The sequence below is a fragment of the Hirundo rustica genome, chromosome 2 (genome assembly GCF_015227805.2).
Source record: "Hirundo rustica isolate bHirRus1 chromosome 2, bHirRus1.pri.v3, whole genome shotgun sequence".
NCBI classification, from domain to species: Eukaryota; Metazoa; Chordata; class Aves; order Passeriformes; family Hirundinidae; genus Hirundo; species Hirundo rustica.
Window position 1 is genome coordinate 16392025 of NC_053451.1, and position 22619 is coordinate 16414643.

The 22619-nt window shown below is 38.0% G+C and overlaps 1 protein-coding gene across 17 annotated transcripts in view; it reads left to right on the forward strand.

The window, feature by feature from the left end:
• The window catches only part of EMSY (EMSY transcriptional repressor, BRCA2 interacting), a 43483-nt gene that overhangs the window by 12839 nt on the left and 8025 nt on the right, over positions 1-22619 (forward strand). For 6 of the 17 annotated variants that reach the window (XM_040055041.2, XM_040055053.2, XM_040055050.2 and 3 more), the window contains 12 exons: positions 479-738; positions 5179-5443; positions 7430-7699; positions 9799-9948; positions 11690-11863; positions 14210-14346; positions 15840-16013; positions 16907-17105; positions 18458-18622; positions 18886-19044; positions 20741-20800; positions 21955-22106. In XM_040055041.2, the coding sequence (XP_039910975.1) occupies positions 479-738; positions 5179-5443; positions 7430-7699; positions 9799-9948; positions 11690-11863; positions 14210-14346; positions 15840-16013; positions 16907-17105; positions 18458-18622; positions 18886-19044; positions 20741-20800; positions 21955-22106 (2165 nt within the window). The remainder of the gene's footprint in view (positions 1-478; positions 739-5178; positions 5444-7429; positions 7700-9798; positions 9949-11689; positions 11864-14209; positions 14347-15839; positions 16014-16906; positions 17106-18457; positions 18623-18885; positions 19045-20740; positions 20801-21954; positions 22107-22619) is intronic. The other 11 variants (XM_040055044.2, XM_040055051.2, XM_040055047.2 and 8 more) reach the window with 9 other exon arrangements.

The window sequence follows — 22619 nt, forward strand, 5'->3', positions numbered from 1 at the left end:
GTAGGTGCAAAGGCTGAAGTATGAGGAAAGTACAGGGGGATGAACTTCAATAGTCCAGTTGCTGTAAACAAAACCACCACCAAAAAAACCAAAGCTGTGTAAAGTTTTAAATAGTGTGTGGCATGATCCCAATCCCCTTGTGTGTGTAGTCTCACTAGTCAAACTTCTGTAGACAGAAGGAAAACCCTGTAGTGGTTCTTATGTTTTTTTTATTCTCTCAAACTGAATGAAGTAACCCAGTAACTGAGTAGATTGGGGTTTGGGGCGATTTGTCTCTGATTCATGGCGCTGCGTGTGGCCTGTATCAAGGACTGAGGTGTGATACCGCTTGGTTGTGACCATAAGATGTAATTTGTCCTTTATTTCTTTTATCTTACCTGAAAGAGGGTGTAAGACTCAAGAAGGATGTAGTGTTTCAGAAAGCACTGAGATCTGCAGACAGGGGAAATATAATTTAGAAGAAGTATTTCTTTTCCAGGTGTCAGCTGCTCAGACGATGATGAAAAGCCCCGCAAAAGACGGCGAACAAATTCTTCTAGTTCTTCCCCTGTTCTCCTGAAAGAAGTCCCGAAGGCAGTGACTCCTGTCACTAAAACTATCACAGTGCCTGTAAGTGGGAGCCCCAAAATGAGTAATATAATGCAGAGCATTGCCAACTCCTTACCACCACACATGTCGCCTGTGAAAATAACCTTCACTAAGCCCTCAACACAGACAACAAACACCACAACACAGAAGGTATGTGGGGGAAGCTGCCAACTGTTACTTTATTCTGGTTTTATCAATGAATAAGATACGATGTTTGACTCTTCCTTTCTGTGATCTGACTAGCTGTTTTTTAAGGATTGTGCTTGGGATAAAGTAATCCCTCTTTAAAACAAACAAGGGAAAACCAAACTCTTGTATGAATTTAGTTCACCTGTGTGTGAAAGGACCTGGATTGACAGCCGTGGAGACTGAAGCCCTCTTTTTATCCACAGAACAGGTACAGCACAGGCAGCGGGAGTGCAAGTTTCCCCAGACTGCCCCACCAATGTGCCTCAACCCTGACCTGAAGGGACCACTTCTAGGGATGAGAGGGGATTCAGTCTCCATGCTCATTAAATTCTTGGCCTGTCTGGTGAGACTGCCAACAAGGTTACCAGTTAGTACCATTTGTGGTGTTGGGTTTTGTGATATGGACACTAGTCCACTGAAAACTGGATCACATAGGCCACTGAACAGCCTTCAGATGGTAACAACTGTTGGTCAAAGGTAATCTTTCTTATTTCTATTTTCATTATTTATAATTATTCTTTGCAGTAGTAGAATTCTAGGAGAGGCGGCGTGGGCTTTCCCTTGCCAAAACTTTTATCTAGAAACTAGTTTTTTGGGGTCTATAATGCTTATTCTTGGAGCTGGTCAAAGTCTGGGGGCCTTTTTTTTTTCCTTTCAGTATTAGTGTGCCATTTCTCATTTTACATTAACAGTGTTACAGTGGTCAAAATCAGTTGCATTATTTCAGCTGAGTGTGCCTAGCTTTCACCACAATGCAGTGTGCACAAAAGGTTTTCCTTGTTTAAATTTTGTACTGGACATAGATCTATGGCATGACTGTATTACCTTTCTTTCGGAGGCATTTCAGTTGTGTCTATTCCTCTGTTCTTAAGATTTTTAAAAAAATGAATGGTTTAGCCCAAGTTCATTCTTGATACAGTTATTAATTACAGCAGACTTCAGGGAGACTTCAGGGTCTCTGTGGAATTAATTTGATCTTGATACCAATAGACTTATGGCAAGCTGGCCACTAACAAGCATTTTTTTCCAGCTGTGAGAGCTTGACTGTTGAGCTCAAACCTTTGTGTATATTTGTCCTCCTACAAGTCGTCTTATTTGCTTTATGGCTCTTTTTGGGTTAGCAGAGTTCCTTTGTCTTAATTTTTGGAAACTTTAAAACCAAGTAAGATTAACTGAAGTAATGTGCAATAATGGTTTTGCTTTCTGACCTCCTCCCACTCCAGGGAAGATGCTTACATTTGATTCATTGTTCATTAACAGTGTCCTTAATCAAATTTCATCTCTGAATATATGAGTGTATAAGAGAAATCCATAAGTGAGCATAAACCATCAAATTAAATTCAGTGCATCAACTCCACAGCTGCTACAGGGCTTAACCTGTCCATCCTGTTGCACATTAGGATTATAATTTCTGCAGCAGGAATTTTTTGCCTTAAATATATGTAAGGTTGTATTAAGTATGGGTATTATATATCATGGAAGTTAAAGATGAAGTGTACTAAGTCTCCAGAAGAGTGGACTGTTGATAGGACCTTTCCTGCAGTTACTCCTCTCCCCTTGTTCTGACATGGAAATTTTAGCGTTTGCTTTGCATTCTGTTATTTGACTGTTTTACTAATCTGCAGTGACAGAAAAATCAGTGCTTCTTTTGTTAGGCAGCCAGAGTAGTGTTTGTATCTGAACTTGTCACAGTGCCCTCTTTTGTTGGATTTAGATATGCCAAAATATATAACTGGATGATTTTGGTGGGAGAAATCCCCTTTAGCAGTTTTAAATTAAAAATCAGTCTTGTTCATTCGTACTCAACAGCACATTTCCAGTTTGAGTGTAAGTTGTTAGATACGAATGAAATTCTTTGTTTCTGCATGCCATCTCTTTGAATTGTTTTGACATTTTAGTAGGTTGGAGGAAGATTTGTTGTAACGACTAATCATGTCACAGCTCCAGTTTCTGAATTCTCTTGTAATAAGGTCACCTGTGTGGGACACAAGGAATCTAGCTAGTGAAGTTTCTGGCAGTTAAAACAACATTTTTTCAGGGATGAAGTTTTGACATCTCTCAGAATAGAGCTGACAGGACAAATTCAGTGCCTGTTGGGAATTAGGTTTTACTGTAGCAATTAAAACCAACAACAACAAAATTACCACCTTGATTTGTGTGCGCATGTTTAAAATCAGGCAGTTTCTCTGCTGTAAAACATGGCATGCAGTTTTGGTACCTCTGATGAGATTATTTGGATCACTTCAACATACATGACAAAACAGTATTTCAGAAATACAGTGGTTGTGATCTGACCTTTCATACTGAAATTTTTACATGAATTTTACAATTTCTGGATATACTTCATACATGAAGATTCCTGAACTTTGCTCCACTCTGTTAATTTTGAAAGATGAGATAGATTTGACAGACACAAAACTACTTAGTCACAGTATAGCAGCCACTGTTGAACTGTAATGCTTTACAGGCTTTATTCCTTCCTCAATGAAATGAAGTATTTTTAAGTTATACTCTTAGACTTAGAGCTGCAGTGGTCTACAGGAGTTGAGATTATGCCCGGATTCATTCTGCGTACCAGTACTTAGTTGTGATGCTGAACTTGCCCTGTCATCGTATAGTTCATATTCACACTAAGCTCTAATCTGCCTTTTTAAACTGCAAGTTGTCCTTTGATTGTGTTCCTAAATTAGTTACCCCTGAGTGGAATGGAGCTGTCCATAAACTTCAGACAGTTGGAAGTATTCCTAGTGTTAGCTGACAGTTTAAGAAACAGGATAAAACTCCAGAGGCGTATCACAGAATCCTTTCACTTCCAATTCTCCCACTAGAACAAGCTGTGTCACTTTCAGCTCATCTGCATGTTTGTAGCCTACGAGCAATTTGAGAAGGGTGTTTTGATTCAGTCAAGATTAGACAGGATGCAAAAATAAGACTGATGCAGAGAAAATGTTCTTACTGGAGAATGCAACCAGGCAGAAAAGCAGCAGAATGTGGAAATCTTGCCCTCTTCAGACACTGGTTAGTTGTGATCAACCTGCTGTAGCTTGTGGGGTAGTAAGGTTTTGATTTTTCTCAGATCAAGATATTAAAGGTTTATCTGAGCAGCAGAGATCATCAAGCTAAGAACTGAGGCAAAAGAAGAGGCAGAACCAGCCATGGTGGTGAAATTTGCTGCTTTTATTCCATCCATGTGGCTATTTCTCTTTTTTTTTTTTCCCATTTTTCTTTAAGCAAATTATAAACTCATAATCTTGCTGCTTGATTTGTTGCTTAAGTCTATATCTGGTGCCATTATCATATTATTTCTTTATCAGACAAGGTTTCAGTAGTGCTTGGCTAGCAGTGTAAGACTTTCTGCGTGAGCTGTCACTGATTTTTCTTTGCCCCTTTTGTGCCTTATTTTTCTATCAGCTTTTGTGACATTGAATCGTTAATAAGTTTAAATTCTCAAGGTTTTAATAACCAAAATTTTTGTTGGGACAACAGCATTATTAAAATAATTTCTCAGTATTCTCGCATGATAAACTGAAAATACTGTATTTTTATGCTGCTTTTTCTAACTATGTAAGTACAAGAAGGGACATATAAGTTGAATAAAAGGAATTTATTTACGTAAACAGTCCCCATATTTAATACTTAATAAATGTTTAGTTTTCTAGGTCAGTTACATAAGAACAGACTTCTTCCAATGCTGTCATGAATTCTGTGTTTTTCTATGTCAGATCAGATTCATGAAGTCATAGTTGTAACTTACACTGGAGTAGTGTTTATTCTCTTCAGACAAATGGTTTTCAGACAAATCAGAAAGAATTTCTTGTTACTGAGAGTACTAAATAAAGCAGGAATTCCTTCAAAGATAAACCATTTTTCTTTCACTGATGAAATACTGTTTACTGCCTTATAGATCAAAAGCATTTCCCAATACTGACTCAGCAAGTGGTTGTTAACTGTTAAAGAAAAAAAATCATCTATTTTCTCTCATTGCTGTTTCTTGATATTTTTGCAAGGTTTGGAAGAATGGCACTTAAAACTTGCTAGAAATCCATTCAGTTTCTCTTAAAATGGGTTTCAGGCTTCCTCACCCAATTTAATGAAGTCAGGTTCATTCCTGTCTGATTGCCTTCAGACATGAGATAATTCTACTTTATTGGCTAGTAATTGTTTTCCTTAAAAATCCTAATTTTGAGGAAATGTTAATCACCACTTCTTCAAAATAATTGAAACTTTTTCTTGTGAGCAAATGTGATTGACAAGTCTTACAAGCTCTTAGTAAATATGCATCCCTAAAACTAAATACACAGACAGACCCTGTTACTGAAATTTCTATGCTTCTAAATAGATGCAAGGAGCAAATGAATTTCTTCTTGTTTTTGTTTTGTTTTGTTTTTTCTTTTTTTTTAGGTCATAATAGTAACCACCTCTCCAAGCTCAACTTTTGTACCCAACATCCTTTCCAAGTCCCACAACTATGCAGCAGTTACAAAACTGGTCCCAACATCAGTCATTGCCTCAACTACTCAGAAGCAGCCCGTGGTTATCACTGCTTCCCAGTCCTCTGTGGGCAGCAGCAGCGCCTGCTCCACTCCCTCCTGCACTGCAAGTACTATTGCTGTGACTGCTGTAGTGTCATCCACACCATCAGTGGTTATGTCAACAGTAGCACAAGGTATGGCAATTATCTTATAAAGGCTCTTTCATTGAGGAATTGGACTTTGCATTGAGAATAGTGCTGGGGACTTTTTGTTTACATATGAGTAAAGCACAGGACACGTGAAAGAAATCTGTTGATGAAACTATTCCAAGAGACTCCACAAAAGTTCTTGTTGAACTGTTTTCCTCTGTACTTCAGCAGTTAATGTGCAGATCCTCCTTTGGATATGGTAGAGGGGTGTGACCTAGCTCTAAAACGATATAACCTCAAAATGACTGGCTTTAAGAACTTTGTCTGGTGCATAGAAAAATGTGTATGTTCAATATTTGAAGGTGATTGCACCTCTAAAAGCCCAATTTACAAAAAATGCAAAGTTAACATCAAGTAAATAAACTTATTAACGTGCCCAGATGACAATTCTGAAAGGTAGAGAAGTGTTTATACCTTTTTATTGGTGTATTTTATCAGCATGTCAGTTTTGAAGCCCTTTATAGTTAAAACCTGAGTGGCCCTGATTAAAATTCTTAGGTTTCTGATTTCAAATTCCAACTGTGTATGCTAGCTTGACTGTTTCAGCTTCACAGCCACCAGCTAGCATTTGAAAGGGAAGCTGTGAATGAATGAATAAATGAATGGACCTTAGTGAGCAGCACTTGAAAGAAAAACTGCCTGACAATGACAAGTGTCACATCACAATTTTTCCCGGTCTGTATTTTCCGTTCTTGTTCCATTCCACAAAACATTGGGTAGCCATATCAAGGCTAAGGAGGTATTTTCCTTCCCTATTGCTTGTATTAATATAATAATGGAGCAGAAGGGCTCACAGCAGGCTTTCCTGTTGTTTGAACTGTTGATTTTTAGTTGGGTTTGATCATGGAGGAGACTTTAATTCTAAAGTACATTAGGTGGAGTATCTCTCCAGCAGTTTTTTTTCCCAAGACTTGTCAGTGTCATTGCACAAGATGTTGGTGAAAAGTTTTGTGATATGAACTGATTATATCTTCAAATTCAAAGTTAAACTCATTGAAAAGAGCTGCCCAAGGAAGTGGTGTAATCATCTTAAATGATTCAGTGAGAAGAGGGTTGCTTATTTAGATTGCCAGAATTGTACCTTTACTGTGATTTCTGTCATTGTCACTGCAATCTGTTTCTATTTCCACTACAACTGGGATATAGTTAAAAAATTACTTCATATATTTGTCTGTTTTGGTGCTTATGGATGTGTAGTTTACAATTATATACAAAGCTAGATTTTGCTGTAAATGTTGTGACAGCTATGTAGGGGAATGACAGAAATAAGTAATAAGATTTATTTGGGAACTTTCTTTCCATCTTACAGCAGACTTCTTTTAATCCCTTTTACCTGTAAGATCACCTAACCTAACAGTATGATACAGATGGCCCACAGTCTATAACTTACATACAATTACTTGATTTTTTTAAAATGCCAACCGATTCTTTTGCTAACAGATACTCCCTTGGTTTAATATTTGACATCATCCTGTCACCAATTTTTTGTCATTGTGATTTTGGAATCATTGAATCACAGAAATGTTTTGGGTTGAAAGGTACCTTAGAGATCTAGTTCCAAGCCCCTCTGCCAAGGGCAGAAGCACCTTTTACTGAGCTAGGTTGTTATAAATATTTATAAATAAATATATATATATATATATATATATAAAGTACTTTCACTATAGGTATTTTGCTGTCTTGAAGCTTAAAGATGAGTCTTTGAAAATATTATTGAATTATTTGTATTACAGAAGGTGCAGAAATAGACTTGTGGTCTTTCAATCAGCTGCTGTTCTGCTGCCACATTGAAAATCTGTATAAAGCCCCATTGTCTCCTAACAGAGCATTTCTGCTAAATAGCTTTATTTCCTCATATATATCAATGCATTTTTCAGTAAAGATAATTGAAATGTAAGATTATTTTAGAAATTTCAGTATTTTTTTTTTCTTACTGCACTGTTGAATCTTAAACCCTTTACTCTTTCACAGGTGTATCTACATCAGCAGTTAAAGTTGCCTCTACTAGACTACCTTCCCCAAAAGGTTTGGCTGGGAATCCAACTCAGATCTTAGCACAGTTTCCCAAACAGCATCAGCAGTCTCCCAAACAGCAGTTGCACCAAGTCCATCAGGCCCAACAGCAGCAGCAGCAACCGCAGCAGCAGCAGCTGGTGCCTTGTTCTGTAGCCCAGCAGCAGCCACAGCAGTCTCAGCTGCCAGCTGGCATCAAGCCCACCATTCAGATCAAACAGGAATCAGGTAGTTGATCTTGGGTCACATTGATGAGGTCTGACTGCAACTCAGGAAAGTAGGGCAGAATTCTGTCCCAGAATGCACGTGGGGGTGTGGGCATGAAGGCATAACTTCTTGAGTACAGGATTTGGCTTCAAACATAAATATAGCTAGATAGTGAAGGATCTTTTAATGTTTTCGAGTAACAGTAATTAAAGAATTTGGTTCTTTCAGTCTTCTTGTTTAGTTCAGGTATTACAGATCATGCTTTAGGTATATATGTCTTTATTTTAGAGATTGAGAGGTACGTAAATAACTTCAAAAGTAATGTGATTGGCAACATGAAACACACCAGTTTTCTGAAGATCCAAGAGTTGTTCGACTATATCACCTGGAAAAATAAGTTACTCCATGTTTTAATTCTTTTCTTTGGTCCAGAAATCAAAATGTACTTTCAAGGTACTTATCAAAACAAATACTGTTAGATCTGGAAGTTAGACTGGATTCTTTTTGTGACATTGATTCATTCAGCTGACTTTGGGCAAGTCATGTAATCTTTATTTCTTGGCTTTTCTCTGCTGTAGCACACAGTTTTTATCTCAGCAAGAAGTAGTAAGAAATAAAGTTTGCAAAGTTATCTGGTTCTCAAATAAGTGCTATAAAAGTGCAAAGTATTTTTATGTATATTAATATAAAATCAGTATTTTATTTTAATCCTATCAGTAAAATTATTATTTTATATCATACTATTTAGATCAAAGAACTAAAATAGACCATGGAATGAAAAAATAAACAGCCCTATTCCTGTCCTTTGATAAAACTCCTTTTTGGATTATAGGACCATTGCTTAAGAAAAATAATAGCTACTAATTAAGACATAAAAAAGGCTTCCAGCCACTGAACAATATCAATATGAGCTTCATTTCCTTGTCTTCTACAATGAATTTAGGCTCATTGTCTTTTTAGTTAAAGGTTTCTTTGGAAAAGACCATCTGATACCAATTCTTTCTAGAAGATGTGAATTGGTTTCCATGAAGACTACTTTTTATCCAGTTTTGTGTCTGGATGATAGAGAGACTTCAGTTTCTCTTTCACTTTGGAGCTTACTTGCTCTGTACTGCTTTTATAGTCAGTGTTGAGAGAAGAAAACATCTCTGGAGGATGTTCCACATCTCAAGTGCACAAAATTTTTCACCTAGGAATACTTGTGTACAAATGTGCTTCATCTAGATGGGATTCATCCAGGCTGTGTGTTCCATGGCATTTGGCCACCAGAATACAATGCACTTACGTCATCATGGAACAGATCATAAAATGCACATCTCCTGGATGCACTTTTGAACAGATGTTGTGACTTGGCTGGTTTGCAGCTGAGAAGTGAATCTCACGGAGGTACCGTTCCCCAACAGAAAATGGAGAGAGGGAGCAGACTCTTGGAGGTACTAAGGTACCCTCATCATTCATTCTTACTGATTCCACTCATAGCTTAAGCCAGATTTCTTTGTGGCTTTAAGATAACCAGTAAATCAAGAGGAAAGAGAGCAGTTTACTTAAAGTAACCTTCCCCAGGCAGTGTCACGGTTGCTTCCTTACACCCACTAGTACTCCTTGTGCAGAAATGTTACTTAATTTATGGTAAAGTGTGTCTAGGCTTATGACACATTAGGATTTACAGTCTGAATTGATGAAGAGCTACTTTGCTTTTAAGTGGTTCATTGTATATGAACCAATTCAGTCTTGGTTGTGACCTGTTGGCTCCTGGGAAAGTTCTGGTTTTTCGTATCATGGATCAGGAAAAATAAAAAATTATGTCAACGAATCAGTGATGGAATGGACAGTGGAAGTAGCTAGGAACTGAAACAGGCACATGAAAGGCAAAGATGATGACTTTCTTGGTATTTGCAAAACAAATTTAAAAACCCAATCAAAACTAAGAAAAAAAAAAAAAAGCTGAAAACAAACAAACTCCCTCAAAAATTAAATAATTTTTTTCATGATCAAGAATGCATGGGCTCAGAATTGAAGCCTTCTGGGGCTACTTGCCCACTAGGCCTTGGTCTGAGAAAGCATTTCAGAAAGTAACTTATCGTGCCTGTATTTTAACAGTGACCTTTCTCCTTTCCTAGGTGTTAAAATAATCACTCAGCAGGTGCAGCCCAGTAAAATCCTTCCCAAACCAGTTACAGCGACCTTGCCCAGCAGTAGCAATTCACCCATTATGGTGGTTAGCAGTAATGGGACTATCATGACAACTAAACTGGTCACTACTCCCACTGGTAAGTTATGGCTCTGAGAAGGGAAGGGAGGGTAAACCCAGACATACAGGTGATCAAACATGGTATGTTAGGCACATTCACAGTCCTGTTTTTTATTCTAGATCAAGATTTTTGCACTGAGTGCTCTTTTATTCCTCTGAATTGGTACACAAAAATACCATTGTTCCTTCTCCACTGGGTTTATTTTAAGGGAAGTTTTCATGCAACCTATACAGATACTTTGCACTTCTGTAGTACCTTATATTACATGATTTATACTGATTTAACTTAAGCAGACAGGTCAGCACCATTCCTGTTTTGCATAGATGGACTTCAAAAGACATGTGACTTGCTCGTAGTCCTGCAGTGAATTTATAAAAAGACCAGTAAACTGAAATTTAAGCTCCCAGTGTTTTTCTGGGCATCTGATTGTATTTGCATTTCTAATAGATAATAATGCAGACTGTTCTGATTGTAAACTTGCATGAGGAAAACTTGAAAGGTAGCTTTATCCCAGTTTTCAGAAAATTCTTCATTTCTTCTTTTTTTTTTTTTTTTTTTTTAAACATATTCCCAGGGCTGGGAATATTAGAACCATAAAATCATTATGGTTGGAAAAGCCCTCTAAGATCAAGTCTGACTACTAATCCAGCACTACCATGTTCACCACTAAAATCCCAGGTGCCAGATCTGCATGGCTTTTGAACGCTTCCAGGGATGTTGATTCCACCGCTTTCCTGGGCAGCTTATTCCAATGTCTGACCACCCTTCCCATGAGCAATTTTTTCATAATATCCTACCCGAACCTCTCCTGGTGCAAGTTGAGGCCATTTTCTCATGTCCTTAGCATAAACCACTCTGGTTAATACTCTGTAACTTTTAAAGTACTCCACAGATACATTTTTGAGTAGGTTAGGAAAAAACTGAAGTTTTGCTGTTCATTTCGTTGGTAAAATCTGTCTGTGCTCTTTTGGATGTGAACACATCCAAAAATCAAACAGATTTCAGATGGCCAGAAATCCGCAGATTTCATCTTTCTTGATGAAATAAACTGCTTTGCTCTGTGATCTTTAGCAATTAAGGGCACTATCTGTACCAGTACAAGCAGAATGGAATTTTAGTGTTTGTGTAGCTGTTATTATTTTTGAACAAGTTTCTTTTGTGGACTCAGTTCTCTTCCCATTCAGAAAAGGACTAGTTCTGAAAAAACAGCATTTATACTATGTTGAGAGGTTTCTTCTGTGCTGCTGTATGCTAAGTCCATAAAATAGCATCATCATTGTAAATTATATTTTTTCTAAGGGTGTTACTTAAACCAGTCATTGGTGGTTCTCTTTATAACCAATCTGTGATATGGGAGAAGTGTCATTCCTGAGAGGAAGGGATGAGTTCTGGTCATGTCATCAAATGCCTGACTCCTGGGCATCTAAAGGTGCAGGCGGCAAGCCTACAGGCAGAATCTGCACATCTATTGAAAAATACAATTTTATGCACAAGGACATGAATTAAAATAAGGCAGTCATGGAGCATTTGTTAGAATACTCAGAAGACTGTTTTATCAATTTAAAATTAGTATATACTTGAATATTGCTCTGTGGATTCAAAAATTACTGGAAGAATTTTAAAGGATGGTAATAGATTGCAGGCTAGGATATCTTTGAATAAATCTGACACACTTTTCCTAAACTAACAGATTTTTCCACAAATGTTACAACACAATCCTCTACTAATAATTTTTTTTTTCTCCCTCTCTTTAAAACAGGAACTCAAGCAACGTATACGCGACCGGCAGTGAGCCCCTCTCTGGGAGCTCGGATGGCTGGAACTCCAGGGGCTGCTACTTATGTGAAAACTACAAGTGGTAGCATCATTACTGTAGTACCAAAATCACTGGCTACTCTAGGAGGGAAGATCATCAGCAGTAATATTGTTTCTGGTAGGCATATGAGTACTTTTGTTACTGTTAAGACTTCTACTTCAAAAGTAACTTTGGGCTTGCTTTAATTGTTCAGGGCTTTTCTGTGGGTTACATGCTCAAAAAGTTTATTAGGACCTTTACTGAAGAATTCAGAAGAAAAATAGCTGAGCATTAAGAAGGTGGTAATAGATAGAAGTTTGAAGGTGAAGTGTCCTTGAGAATTGTGGTGGTTCTTGTGTTTAAGAAGGAAACAGCAAATGTGAAAGAAAACTGGGAGGGAAGAGAAATGTGGGGTTGGGACTGGTATGTTGTACAGAGAGCAGAAAGGTCAGAAAACACTATTGGCCCAAATTTAAAACATCTAATAATCTTAATGCCCTTCTCTGTTCCACTGCATGTCCAAAGAACCAGAATAAAAATGGACTGTATATGTTAAATTCAGCTTTGCAGTCTCCACCTTATTTTGGGTATTTTATCAGTGGCAGCCTGTCTTTCTTTTAGCCCATGATCTGCCTTAAGCTTTCCCTCCCAGCTTTATGCTGTATTTTAACATGCTGCTTAACTTTGTTATTCTGCTGACTAGCCCTGGATCTCCCTGCTGGTTATGTACTGGCACAGGTTGCCCAGAAAAGCTTTGGCTGCCCCAACCCTGGAAGTGTTCAAGGCCAGGTTGGATGGGGCTGGGAGCAGCCTGGTCTAATGGAAGATGTCCCTGCCCTTGAGAGGGGTGGAACTGGATAAGCTTCAAGATCCCTTCCAACCCAAAACATTCAGTGGTTCCATCATCTCTAATGATAAGATTTCTTTGGGGCTGGGACCAAGCACACTAATACCAGTAACAATTTCTTAGTATATGTTTGGGACTTAAACTTTGTTTGGCAAAGACCTGACATGGCACCAAGCCACCTCCAGTCACCATAAGTTGCTGCACAAGCTATCCAGTAAATGCACTGTTGGGCTGTAATCTGGTAGAGCAGTTTTACAGGTTTTGATTTCCACAAAATTATATTTAGTGATGATACAGCATCTTCTTTAGCAACAAGTAACTTTTTTTAGCCGGTTGTGGGTATGGTGAATTGTTAAGACAGTTTCTAGGTCTTGTAATGAATTATACACAAGTGAAAGTATTCTCCTGAGCAACAGCTAATGTGGGGAAACCTGTGAGTGATCCTGATGAGAATAATAATGATTGTCTTGAAAGAACAGGATTTTGAAAATCATGCCTGCTTTTTTTCTTTTGTTTGCTTAATTGTTTTTGCTAAGGGAGCAGTCTTTAGATGCCTCTGAAGTCAGTAGGATTAAAGAAATAATAATCATGTCTCGTCTTTTCTTCCCTTTCCCAGAATTAGTAGAATTGTTAATCTGAAATAGGTTGTGAAGTACTTACAGTCATGACTAATAGGTAGAAGGTAATAAAGGGAATCATTGGATTTGCATCTCAGTGGTTACTGAGTCCTGCTTTCCTCTGGAGAAAGAAGAGATTGTTTGCTGAAAAGATGTCTGAGTAGCTACTGCAGTGGCAGTCCGATAGCACTGATGATTGATTCTCATGTATGTACTTTTGTAGACGGTGGAAGGCTGACCAGAATTACCTGTCACTGTAGGTAACTAAAAATCTGATAAGAGAATGGAACTAATTAAATACTAACATAGGAAGAGAAATAGCCAAGACAACTCATTAAAAACAAACAAAAACAACAACAACAAAAACCCAGACAAACAAAACCAACCCCCCCTGCCCCAAATCACGAGAAAAACCCAATCCCAAACCATGAAAACAAACAAAACCCCCCCCCACACACACTTCTAAACTTAGCTTTTATGGACTGGTTGTGAAACAATAGCATATTTTTCTTTTTTCCTTCTTTCAATCCACTACTCATCACTTAAAACAGAAAGAGCCGGTGTTTCTCTTGACTGGAGATACATCCTCGGTATGTAGATTCTTCTACAGAGGTCATCTGTAGAAGAGCATTTGTGCAAATAGGACCTTGAGTTGACTATTAGTGATGTCTTTATCCCACCCTAACTCCAGCCTTTGAAAAGTTCTACATGTTTGCCTGAGAAAGCTGTGTTAGTCTGCTCTGTAACTAGTGAGAAGGGGTCGCCTGTGCAAATATAGACTACATTATGTTCCCCTGGCACACCTGTTTTTACTGTAGGTGAAAGATTTGTCAAGTTGGCATGTAATCTTTCCATGTTGAGTTGGGTGACATGAATTCCCATTCCAGATGCTGCTGTTTTCTTGATGTGCTGTCAGATTTAAATACAATAATTCCTCTATAGCTTACCAACTTCTGTGGTGAAAGGAAATATGCAAAATACAATAAACTTTACATTATTTCTTTTCCCTCAAAAATGTAGGGACTACAACTAAAATCACTACAATTCCAATGACATCGAAACCCAATGTGATTGTTGTGCAAAAAACTACTGGAAAAGGAACTACAATTCAAGGGCTTCCAGGCAAAAATGTTGTCACAACACTGTTGAATGCTGGGGTAAGTAATTGTTTCGAGTCTCAAAAGGAGAGCCTAGTGACAAGCTGTCTGGTGGCTGCTGCATTCATTCTGCTAAAGGCTCAATTAAAAGCAAACTGTGCATGAGCTCCTTAACAGATCCAGCGTGCCCTGATGTCAGGGATGTTTGAAAACTGACTGAAAATACAATTCCATGCTTAAAGCAAACTGGGGATGTTTTCAGAGGTAAAGGAAAATAGGAACTTTGGAACTTGCTTTATTTCCATGGATAATGATTTTGTATTCCTGAATTAAATTAAATAGATGAAAATTACTAGAAGCTTACCTTGTATGCTCCAGTGAGAACTGGGGTCCTGTGTTGATAACTTGCATTTGGCTATAGAGGGCAGAAATAAACTGTGTCTTCACAGCAGGGGAATCACTTTCAGTTATTGTAGTGTGTAACACTGCAAAATCCTCTGCCCTGGGTATTGCATAGTGGTGAATTATTTTTGGGATAACCTGAGGTATACCTAAGAGTAAAATCAAGTTTCTGGCATCAACTGAGCTTATCTGTAAGTACTTGTAAATAAAAATTATCAATATTCCTAGGTAAAAACTGTGAGATTTAATGCCTTAGTCCTGTAATATTGAAAAGGCTGCTTGAGTAGCAGAAGTACTGATGGGGTTTTATAAATAGTTTAGATTAAAATTGATATTTAAAAAATATTTTATGATTTTTTTTTTTAAGGTTTTGAACTTCTCTAGTTTTAGAATTAAAGGTGTATTGGCAGACAAGTGGAAACCTTATGATGTTTACACAATAGTAGCTACCAAAATGGGATAGTATTTTTGAAATAAGTATGGTTTGGGGGATTTCCAGCTGTTTCACGGGTATCGGTAGGAATTGGCTACTAGTGTTGTTACTCACGTGGTTTGTTGCTGTGCAGATTTCAAAAAAAGCAGGCTCAATGTCTTTGCTCTTCTTAAGCTATCAGGAGTAATACGTAAACACTATTCTATAGTCAAATGATTCCTGTAAAACCACTGTGAATCTGCATTTTTTGATTAAGTGAACTTTTAGTTGGAAAAAAGTCCGTACATAATTAATGTCTTGGTCCTGAAGACAATGCCAAAATCTATATTTAAACAATTTTTTTAGAATCTCACTTCAAGTTCTGTAGATGTCTTGCCAAAGTTAGTGTTAATAGAAATTGGTGGTCTTAAACATCCGTGAAGGATTTGAAGAAAGTTGCAGTTTAAAAAACTTCATGTCTTTTAGTTACTTTTTTTATTCAACCCTTCAGAGCTGCTCGAAAGGTAAGATTATGGAAAAGTGGATTTTGGTAGCTTTTTCCATTCAAAACCATAGGTTCTTTTGTTCTTGGTCATCTAATGTATTTTGCATCAAATAAATGTAGTTGTAGCAGCGGATTTTTTTCACGCTACGCACACTCACATATGACTGTATTCTTTTGGAAAATTGGGTCTCACTGAACAATTCCATTAACCTGTAAACTTTGACTTCTCTACAGGGGGAGAAAACTATTCAGGCAGTGCCAGCAGGAGCAAAACCTGCTATCATCACTGCCACAAGACCCATCACAAAAATGATTGTTACACAGCCAAAGGGAATAGGGTCCACGGTCCAGCCAGCCACCAAAATCATCCCAACTAAAATTGTTTATGGTCAGCAAGGGAAAACACAGGTACAGTGAGGAGCCCTTTCTGTCTTGGAATGTACCCCTAAATTTTAATGGGAAGTAAATAATTTTTCAATGTGTTTCCTCATTTGTTCCAGGTTTAATATATATCTGTGGGGAATGAGATTTAGTGGTGTAATGAGGTGGCCTCGATCCTGATTTCTCAAGCACAGTATCTGCATTTGTTAGCTTTTTCTGAAGGCCTAGAGCAAGCCAAAAGGATTTACTAAGCATTTTCTGTAGCTGAAACTGTCTGGTCATGGCTCCAGATGCTTGTTTACATCTTATAGCTAATGGTTAGACCATAAGAAGTAAGGATGCAGAGTCTGGACATAGGTCATTCACCAAATCTGAGGTTTTATTGAAGTTTATTTTCTGATTAATACCTGTTCTGGCTGTCCCTGCAGCCTTGTGTAGTTGGTGGGGCCTTATATAGAGAATCTGGCTTACTTCTGGGTGCTTTCAGTTCAGTTTTTTCTCTGGCTGCACTTAGTATTTGAAAGAACTAAACTTTTTATCAGACGTAACATTTTGTGTGTTTTGGTTGTTCAAGACTGTATTTATTGTGGAAGTGCTTGTTCTTATCAATGCAGTGCATGTTCCAGCGCACTTGCGTAGCTTTCTCTCATCACACTAGTTTCATCTAGTCCTGAAAAATAACTGTTTAGTGGTTTATTGTGTTAAACACTTCAAATTACTGAGAAGTACATTATTGTGCATTGCCATTTACTTGGACTTTATGGTTTAATAATCAAAGTTGCTGAATTTAGAGGTGGACTTTATAAGTAAAATATTATGTAGGTAGTGTACATAAATCTGAGTGGCACCCTGTACTCTGATTGCTCAGATCTGTTTTCTTGAGTGCTTTTACTATAAACAAAATTTACCTTTCTAATTAGGTCCTCATAAAACCAAAGCCAGTGACATTTCAAGCAACAGTTGTGAGTGAACAAACCAGACAGCTGGTGACCGAAACCTTACAGCAGGCTTCAAGGGTAGCAGAGACAGGAAACTCATCTCTCCCAGAAGTGAAAGAAGAACCACAAACCTACACTGACAGTAGCTCTTCTTCTACAGAGTCTTCCCAGAGCTCTCAAGGTCTGTCTTGGTGTCACATAATACATGAGTGGACTGTCTTCCAAGCATGCCAGCTTGCCCCAGAGAGATCTATGTGTCTCCTTTTTGCACAGGTTTCACCCCATCTGTTTGCAGTGAAGCGCCATTGTTCCCTTACTTTTATGTTTTTCTTTCTTTTGAGCTACTTACTTTCTTTCATTAATCCTTAATATTTTAAATTAATAATATCTTTCATTAATCCTTACTTATTTGCTTTCATTAATCATGAAAAGTGGTGGTAAAGGTGTCTTGCTGGGCTCCAACTTCCTGTTAAAATGCAACCTGTTCCCTCTTCACGGAGAGTGTGCCAGAGGTAGGCAGGGTAGCAAGTTTTGGAGGTTTTTTTGGCAGTCCGTGCTCTGCCACTGTCTTTCCAGAGTGTATCAAAGCATCTCTCTGTTGCATGTCTGAAAGCTGCCATGGGACCAACACAAATCTCACTCCTTTTGTAGATATGTACATCAGGATGTATATCAGACATGCAATCCTGATGGGAATTCTGCCCTGGTTTCCAGCCATGATACAGATGCCGCTCTTTGTGTGTAAGAGGAGCATAAATAATAGGGCATGAACAAAATCCAACCTGTGTTTGGGAGTGGCCATATGTATCACTACAGCAAGTAAAATCAAGAGTCTCAGTGAAACCTTTGTACCTTTCTATATAATTTTGTAACTGTTGGTCTATATGGCCATTTAAGTAAGTTTTTAAAAAGTTCTGAAGAGTCAACCAACTTACCAAAACTTAGGTACTGTTAATTCAGAATGCTGAATACATGGTGATCACCTGAACTGCTAAAACCTTTTGGAAAAAAGCTTAATCCAAGGCAAATTCAACATACAAAGAAACCTCCTAAACTTTGATTTTTCATGCAAAATCTTTTACAAAAAAATAAGATACAGAACTTCTGTTTTTTGCTGGAAACTGTTCATAATATCATCTTGTTTTACTTCAAGAAGCAGTTGAAATAGAATGAAATAAAATGTTGCCAAATGAGATTATGCATCCTTGGCAATGTTCAAAGCTAATAAGTAACGAGTAACTTGGTTTAATTTTGAACTGTCACCCTGCTTTAAAGAAAGAAGTTGGAGGAGAGCCCTAAATGGTTCTATGATGACTTGAACTGGCACAGGTTGCCCAGAGAAGCTGTGGCTACCCCATCCCTGGAAGTGTCCAAGGCCAGGTCAAACAGGGTTTGGAGCAACCTGGTCTAGAGGAAGGTGCCCCTGCCGTTGGCAGGGGGTTGGAATGAGATGAGCTTTAAGGTTTCTTCCAACCCAAACCATTCCATGATTCTATGACGTGCCTTTGTTTTTGGGGCTTTTTTTGCAAACAGATTCTCAGCCTGTAGTCCATGTGATTGCTTCAAGAAGTCAAGATTGGTCAGAACATGAAATTGCTGTGGACACAAACCCTACAATAATTTACCAGGATGTATCCAGTGAATCTCAATCAGCTACTTCCACAATAAAAGCTTTGCTGGAACTTCAGCAGACAACAGGTCTGAAAACCTATAAGATTGTTTAGGATAACTTCAGAAGTTGTTTTTTGCTTAAGTAGGCCTTTGTAATAAGTTTTGTAATTGAAAAGTGCTTATCTTGAATCAACTTGATTCCTTCCTTTTTATCCTGTATCAGTTTGTTTGCATCTATTCTATAGTGTTACCTCTATTTAATTAAACTGATACATTTATATTGTAGGTTTATTTCATTTTGAAGGTTTATATATTAGAGGTTGATTTTATGCTTTGCTTTTCTTCTAAAGCAGTGAAGGAAAAGTTGGAATCAAAGCCAAGGCAGCCTACCATTGACTTGAGCCAAATGGCTGTTCCAATCCAGATGACTCAAGAAAAGAGGCATTCTCCAGAAAGTCCTTCCATTGCGGTTGTAGAGTCAGAGCTAGTGGCTGAATATATCACAACTGGTAAGTGGCTAAGGTAGTGTGAGGATGGCTTTGCAGTTGGACTCTGAGGACTTAATTTTGGAGTTTTCTTACAATAGGTTTCACTTTTGTGGTTTTGCTGTAGTTTTCTGTAGAGGAAATGAGTCTTTTCTTCCACTCCTGAGACCCTGTGCAGTGGGCAGACACTGCATCTGCCTTTCTGGGGCATTAGAGAAAATGTTTCTAACTGAAACAAAGGGTGGTTGGTTGCTTCAGGATAGCCAGCTTGAGTAGATTTTTCTGTTCCCTGGATGTAGAAGGGAGACAGTCTCACCACCCTTAAAAGAAAATGTCCCGTAAGGAGAAAGTAGAAAAGCTACAGGAACCGTAGCCTGGTTTTTGTACGTACTGAAAGGAGATATTGAGTTTGTTAAAATTCATATAAGTCCCGAGTTAAAGCCAGGTATGGATTTAGCATGCTCATGTAGCCCCAGTTTCTTCATTTGCTAGAAAGCTTTGAACTAATAAGCATGCACTTTTAAAATATATAAGTTACTCAAATTCATATCTTTAAATTCTTGACTCCTCCTGTTTGGACATCCATTTTGTGTAAGTCCTTTCTCTTGTCTCTCTGATGTTCCCTACTACCCCAGAACACTAGATATGAGCTACTTCCCATGAAAGGATCAGATTTCCTGTTTTCCATTTTAATTTCTTGAACCCATATTGTTGGTCTCTATATTATTTGGAAAATGAAAGCAAAAACATGTTGAAAGTCTACATTGGAAAAGAGAAATAAAACTTAATTGTATTAAACTGTATTACTGCATATCTATAGCTCCAGTGATTGTAGTGCTAAATGCCAAATCTGATATTTTCATTTTGTTCTGTACTTCCTCCCCTTGCTCCCATCCATTGAACAGCCTGAATTTAAGTTGTGTGAAGTTGGAGCTGGGGGGATGTTAGTTTTCTTTTAAATTTTAAATCTTTTACAGCACTTACTGTATTTGGCTTCAATTTCAAATGTTTGAATCGTGCTCCCTTGGATCTCCTTTAAAACAAACTCCAAAGTATAATAAATTGTGTTAAAGTGCTTTCCAATTAACAGTGAGATATCTTCACTGACACATATTGTGCATTGAACTTCTCTTCAAGGTTCCAGTTTTTGATGAGTCTTGCTGTGAAAGTTGATGTACAAGAGAGCCTTTTGCAGGGAGGATGGAAAATTAGTCAGTGTCTATGTAGACTTCAGTACTTTTCTGCAGCTTAGAAGTATACAAAGTGCAACGGCTAAAAAATTCCAGGAGATACAGAAATACTGTTTTAAATATTAAGATTTCTTTAAACATTGATTTGAAATGTGGGAATCTACCAGAGAAGCAGACTCCTATGGGTTGGCAGCAGCAGGTTCTGCTGCAGCACTAAACTGGTTATTTTGCACTTAGATTTTTGTCCGTTCCCCCAGTTTCTCTGAATATTGCCAAGGAATGCGAGTAACTGAGTTTCTTTTTAGTTTAGTTTGTGCTTCTCTGGACTTATCAGTAACCCACATAGCTATATTTTCTACTAAGAATTCACTAGTAAGATGGAAAGAATATATCGTCTATTATGAAATGTCCTACATGGGCCTAGAACAGATCATTAGGTATTTGGGAGCTGGGATTCAGCATGTGCTTCCTCATGAGATGAAGGGAGCAATTCACACATCTTAGTGTCACCATTTTTTGTCTGTCTGCAGACTCAGGAAGACAACACTGTATTGGTTCACATTCGGAAGAATATCTACACAACCATATAGGTTAGAAACTTTATTTTTAAATTAAGTTTTCAATTGTGTAGGAATTGTTGGGAGATACCCAGGATAAATCTGGCACAGCATGCAGGCCAGTATTGATATAAACCAACTTTCTCAGAATGAGAAAGTAAAATTACCATATTAATTCAAAATTTGACCTTTCTTTGGACATTCAGGAAGGTCACTAGAAACTTTTATTTTATGTTGTGTCACAATTGAATTTAAACTTTGCTTATTCTCCTTCAGTGATGAAATATTTTGTAACTAAGAAACTAAATTACACAAATATTTGCATGGACAGACATAAAGTGACTTGGATTCCTCTCTTATCAGTGGCTGGAATATAGAATGGTTTGTTGTTTGGGGGTTTTTGTTTGTTTTTGTTTGTTTTTGTTTGTTTTTGGGTTTTTTTTTTCCTCAGCAGCACGTGGTTTTTCTGTCAATCCACTGTTTAATTATAGGTCTATCACGATAGCTCTGTAATTCAAGCTAGATCTGTTCTCAGAAGTAACACAGACCCATAACAAGGTCTCTCTTTTTTTTTTTTTTTTTTTTTTTTTTTTTTTTTTTTTTTTTTTTTTTTTTTTTTTTTTTTTTTTTTTTTAAATCTATCATTTCTGATCAGCCTCACTTGCTTTAATAGTACCCAAACATTTTCTGTGTGCTAATCTTTCAAATTTAGCTTATGTTCTGGGAGTATTGTGTGCAGTTTATCAGTGGTAGAAACATAGTGAGCAAGGCTTGCTGATATTAATTGCAGTCAGTTGTGGAGGTGCTTTTAACAGTGTAAAAACCACAGAATAACTTGTGTTCTACAGCAATATTCTAGTGCTGTATCAAGAACCCAGGTGAACACCAAGTATAAACTCTGCTTGCAGAATTGGTGTATTGGGAAGGGGTGGCCAGAGGAGGTTTGGACCAAGTGTGGTTACTTAGAAAACAGAGACAAAAGCAAAACCCCTGAGTTGCTACTTTAAAAGGTTTCTCAGAATTGATCTATCCATTAAGGCTGACCACTAGCACACAGTGAAAGACATTTTCCATACTTAGATCTTTCTCACTCATGCATGCTTTCAGTTGAAGCTTAACTGCAACGCAAACAGTTGAAGTTCCTGCAGTTAGTTCTGGAGAAGTGCCACTGACCTCTTTACTTTCAGTCAGTCATCGGTCCCAGCCCCACCAGACATCTCAGCCCCAGAGGACTCTGCTGCAGCACGTGGCTCAGTCGCAGACAGCAACGCAGACTTCAGTTGTGGTGAAATCCATTCCTGCATCCTCCACTGGCGCAATTACCCATATCATGCAGCAGGTTGGATCCTTTCTTTTCCCAGCAGTATATAAACAGCAGTAGGTCATATAAATTAACATAGGACCAAGGCTTATTCTAAATGTATGTATCGTGGTGCTGCCACCAAAAATGTTCAGCATACAGGCAAATTAATGATTTTAATATTGCCTCAATAGCCAAAGGAGAGGAGGTTTAGATTAAATATTAGAAATAAATATTAGGAATGAGTTCTTTACTGTAGGGGATAGTGAGGCACTGGCATGGATTGCTTAGGGAAGTTGTGGGTGCTGCATCTCTGGAAGTGGTCAGGGCCAGGATGGACAGGACTTGGAGCTACCTGGTCTAGTGGAAGGTGTCCCTGCAGGTGCCTCCTGGCAGGGGTGTTGGACTAGATGGTCCTTAACGTCTTTTCCAACCCAAACCATTCTGTGACTGTGTATTGATGGTGAGGATGGTTGTAGTATTGCAGTGGCCTGACCTCTTTGGGTTACCTTGGTGGTAGTGTAGGGGGAAGAGGGCTGAAATGGAATCTGG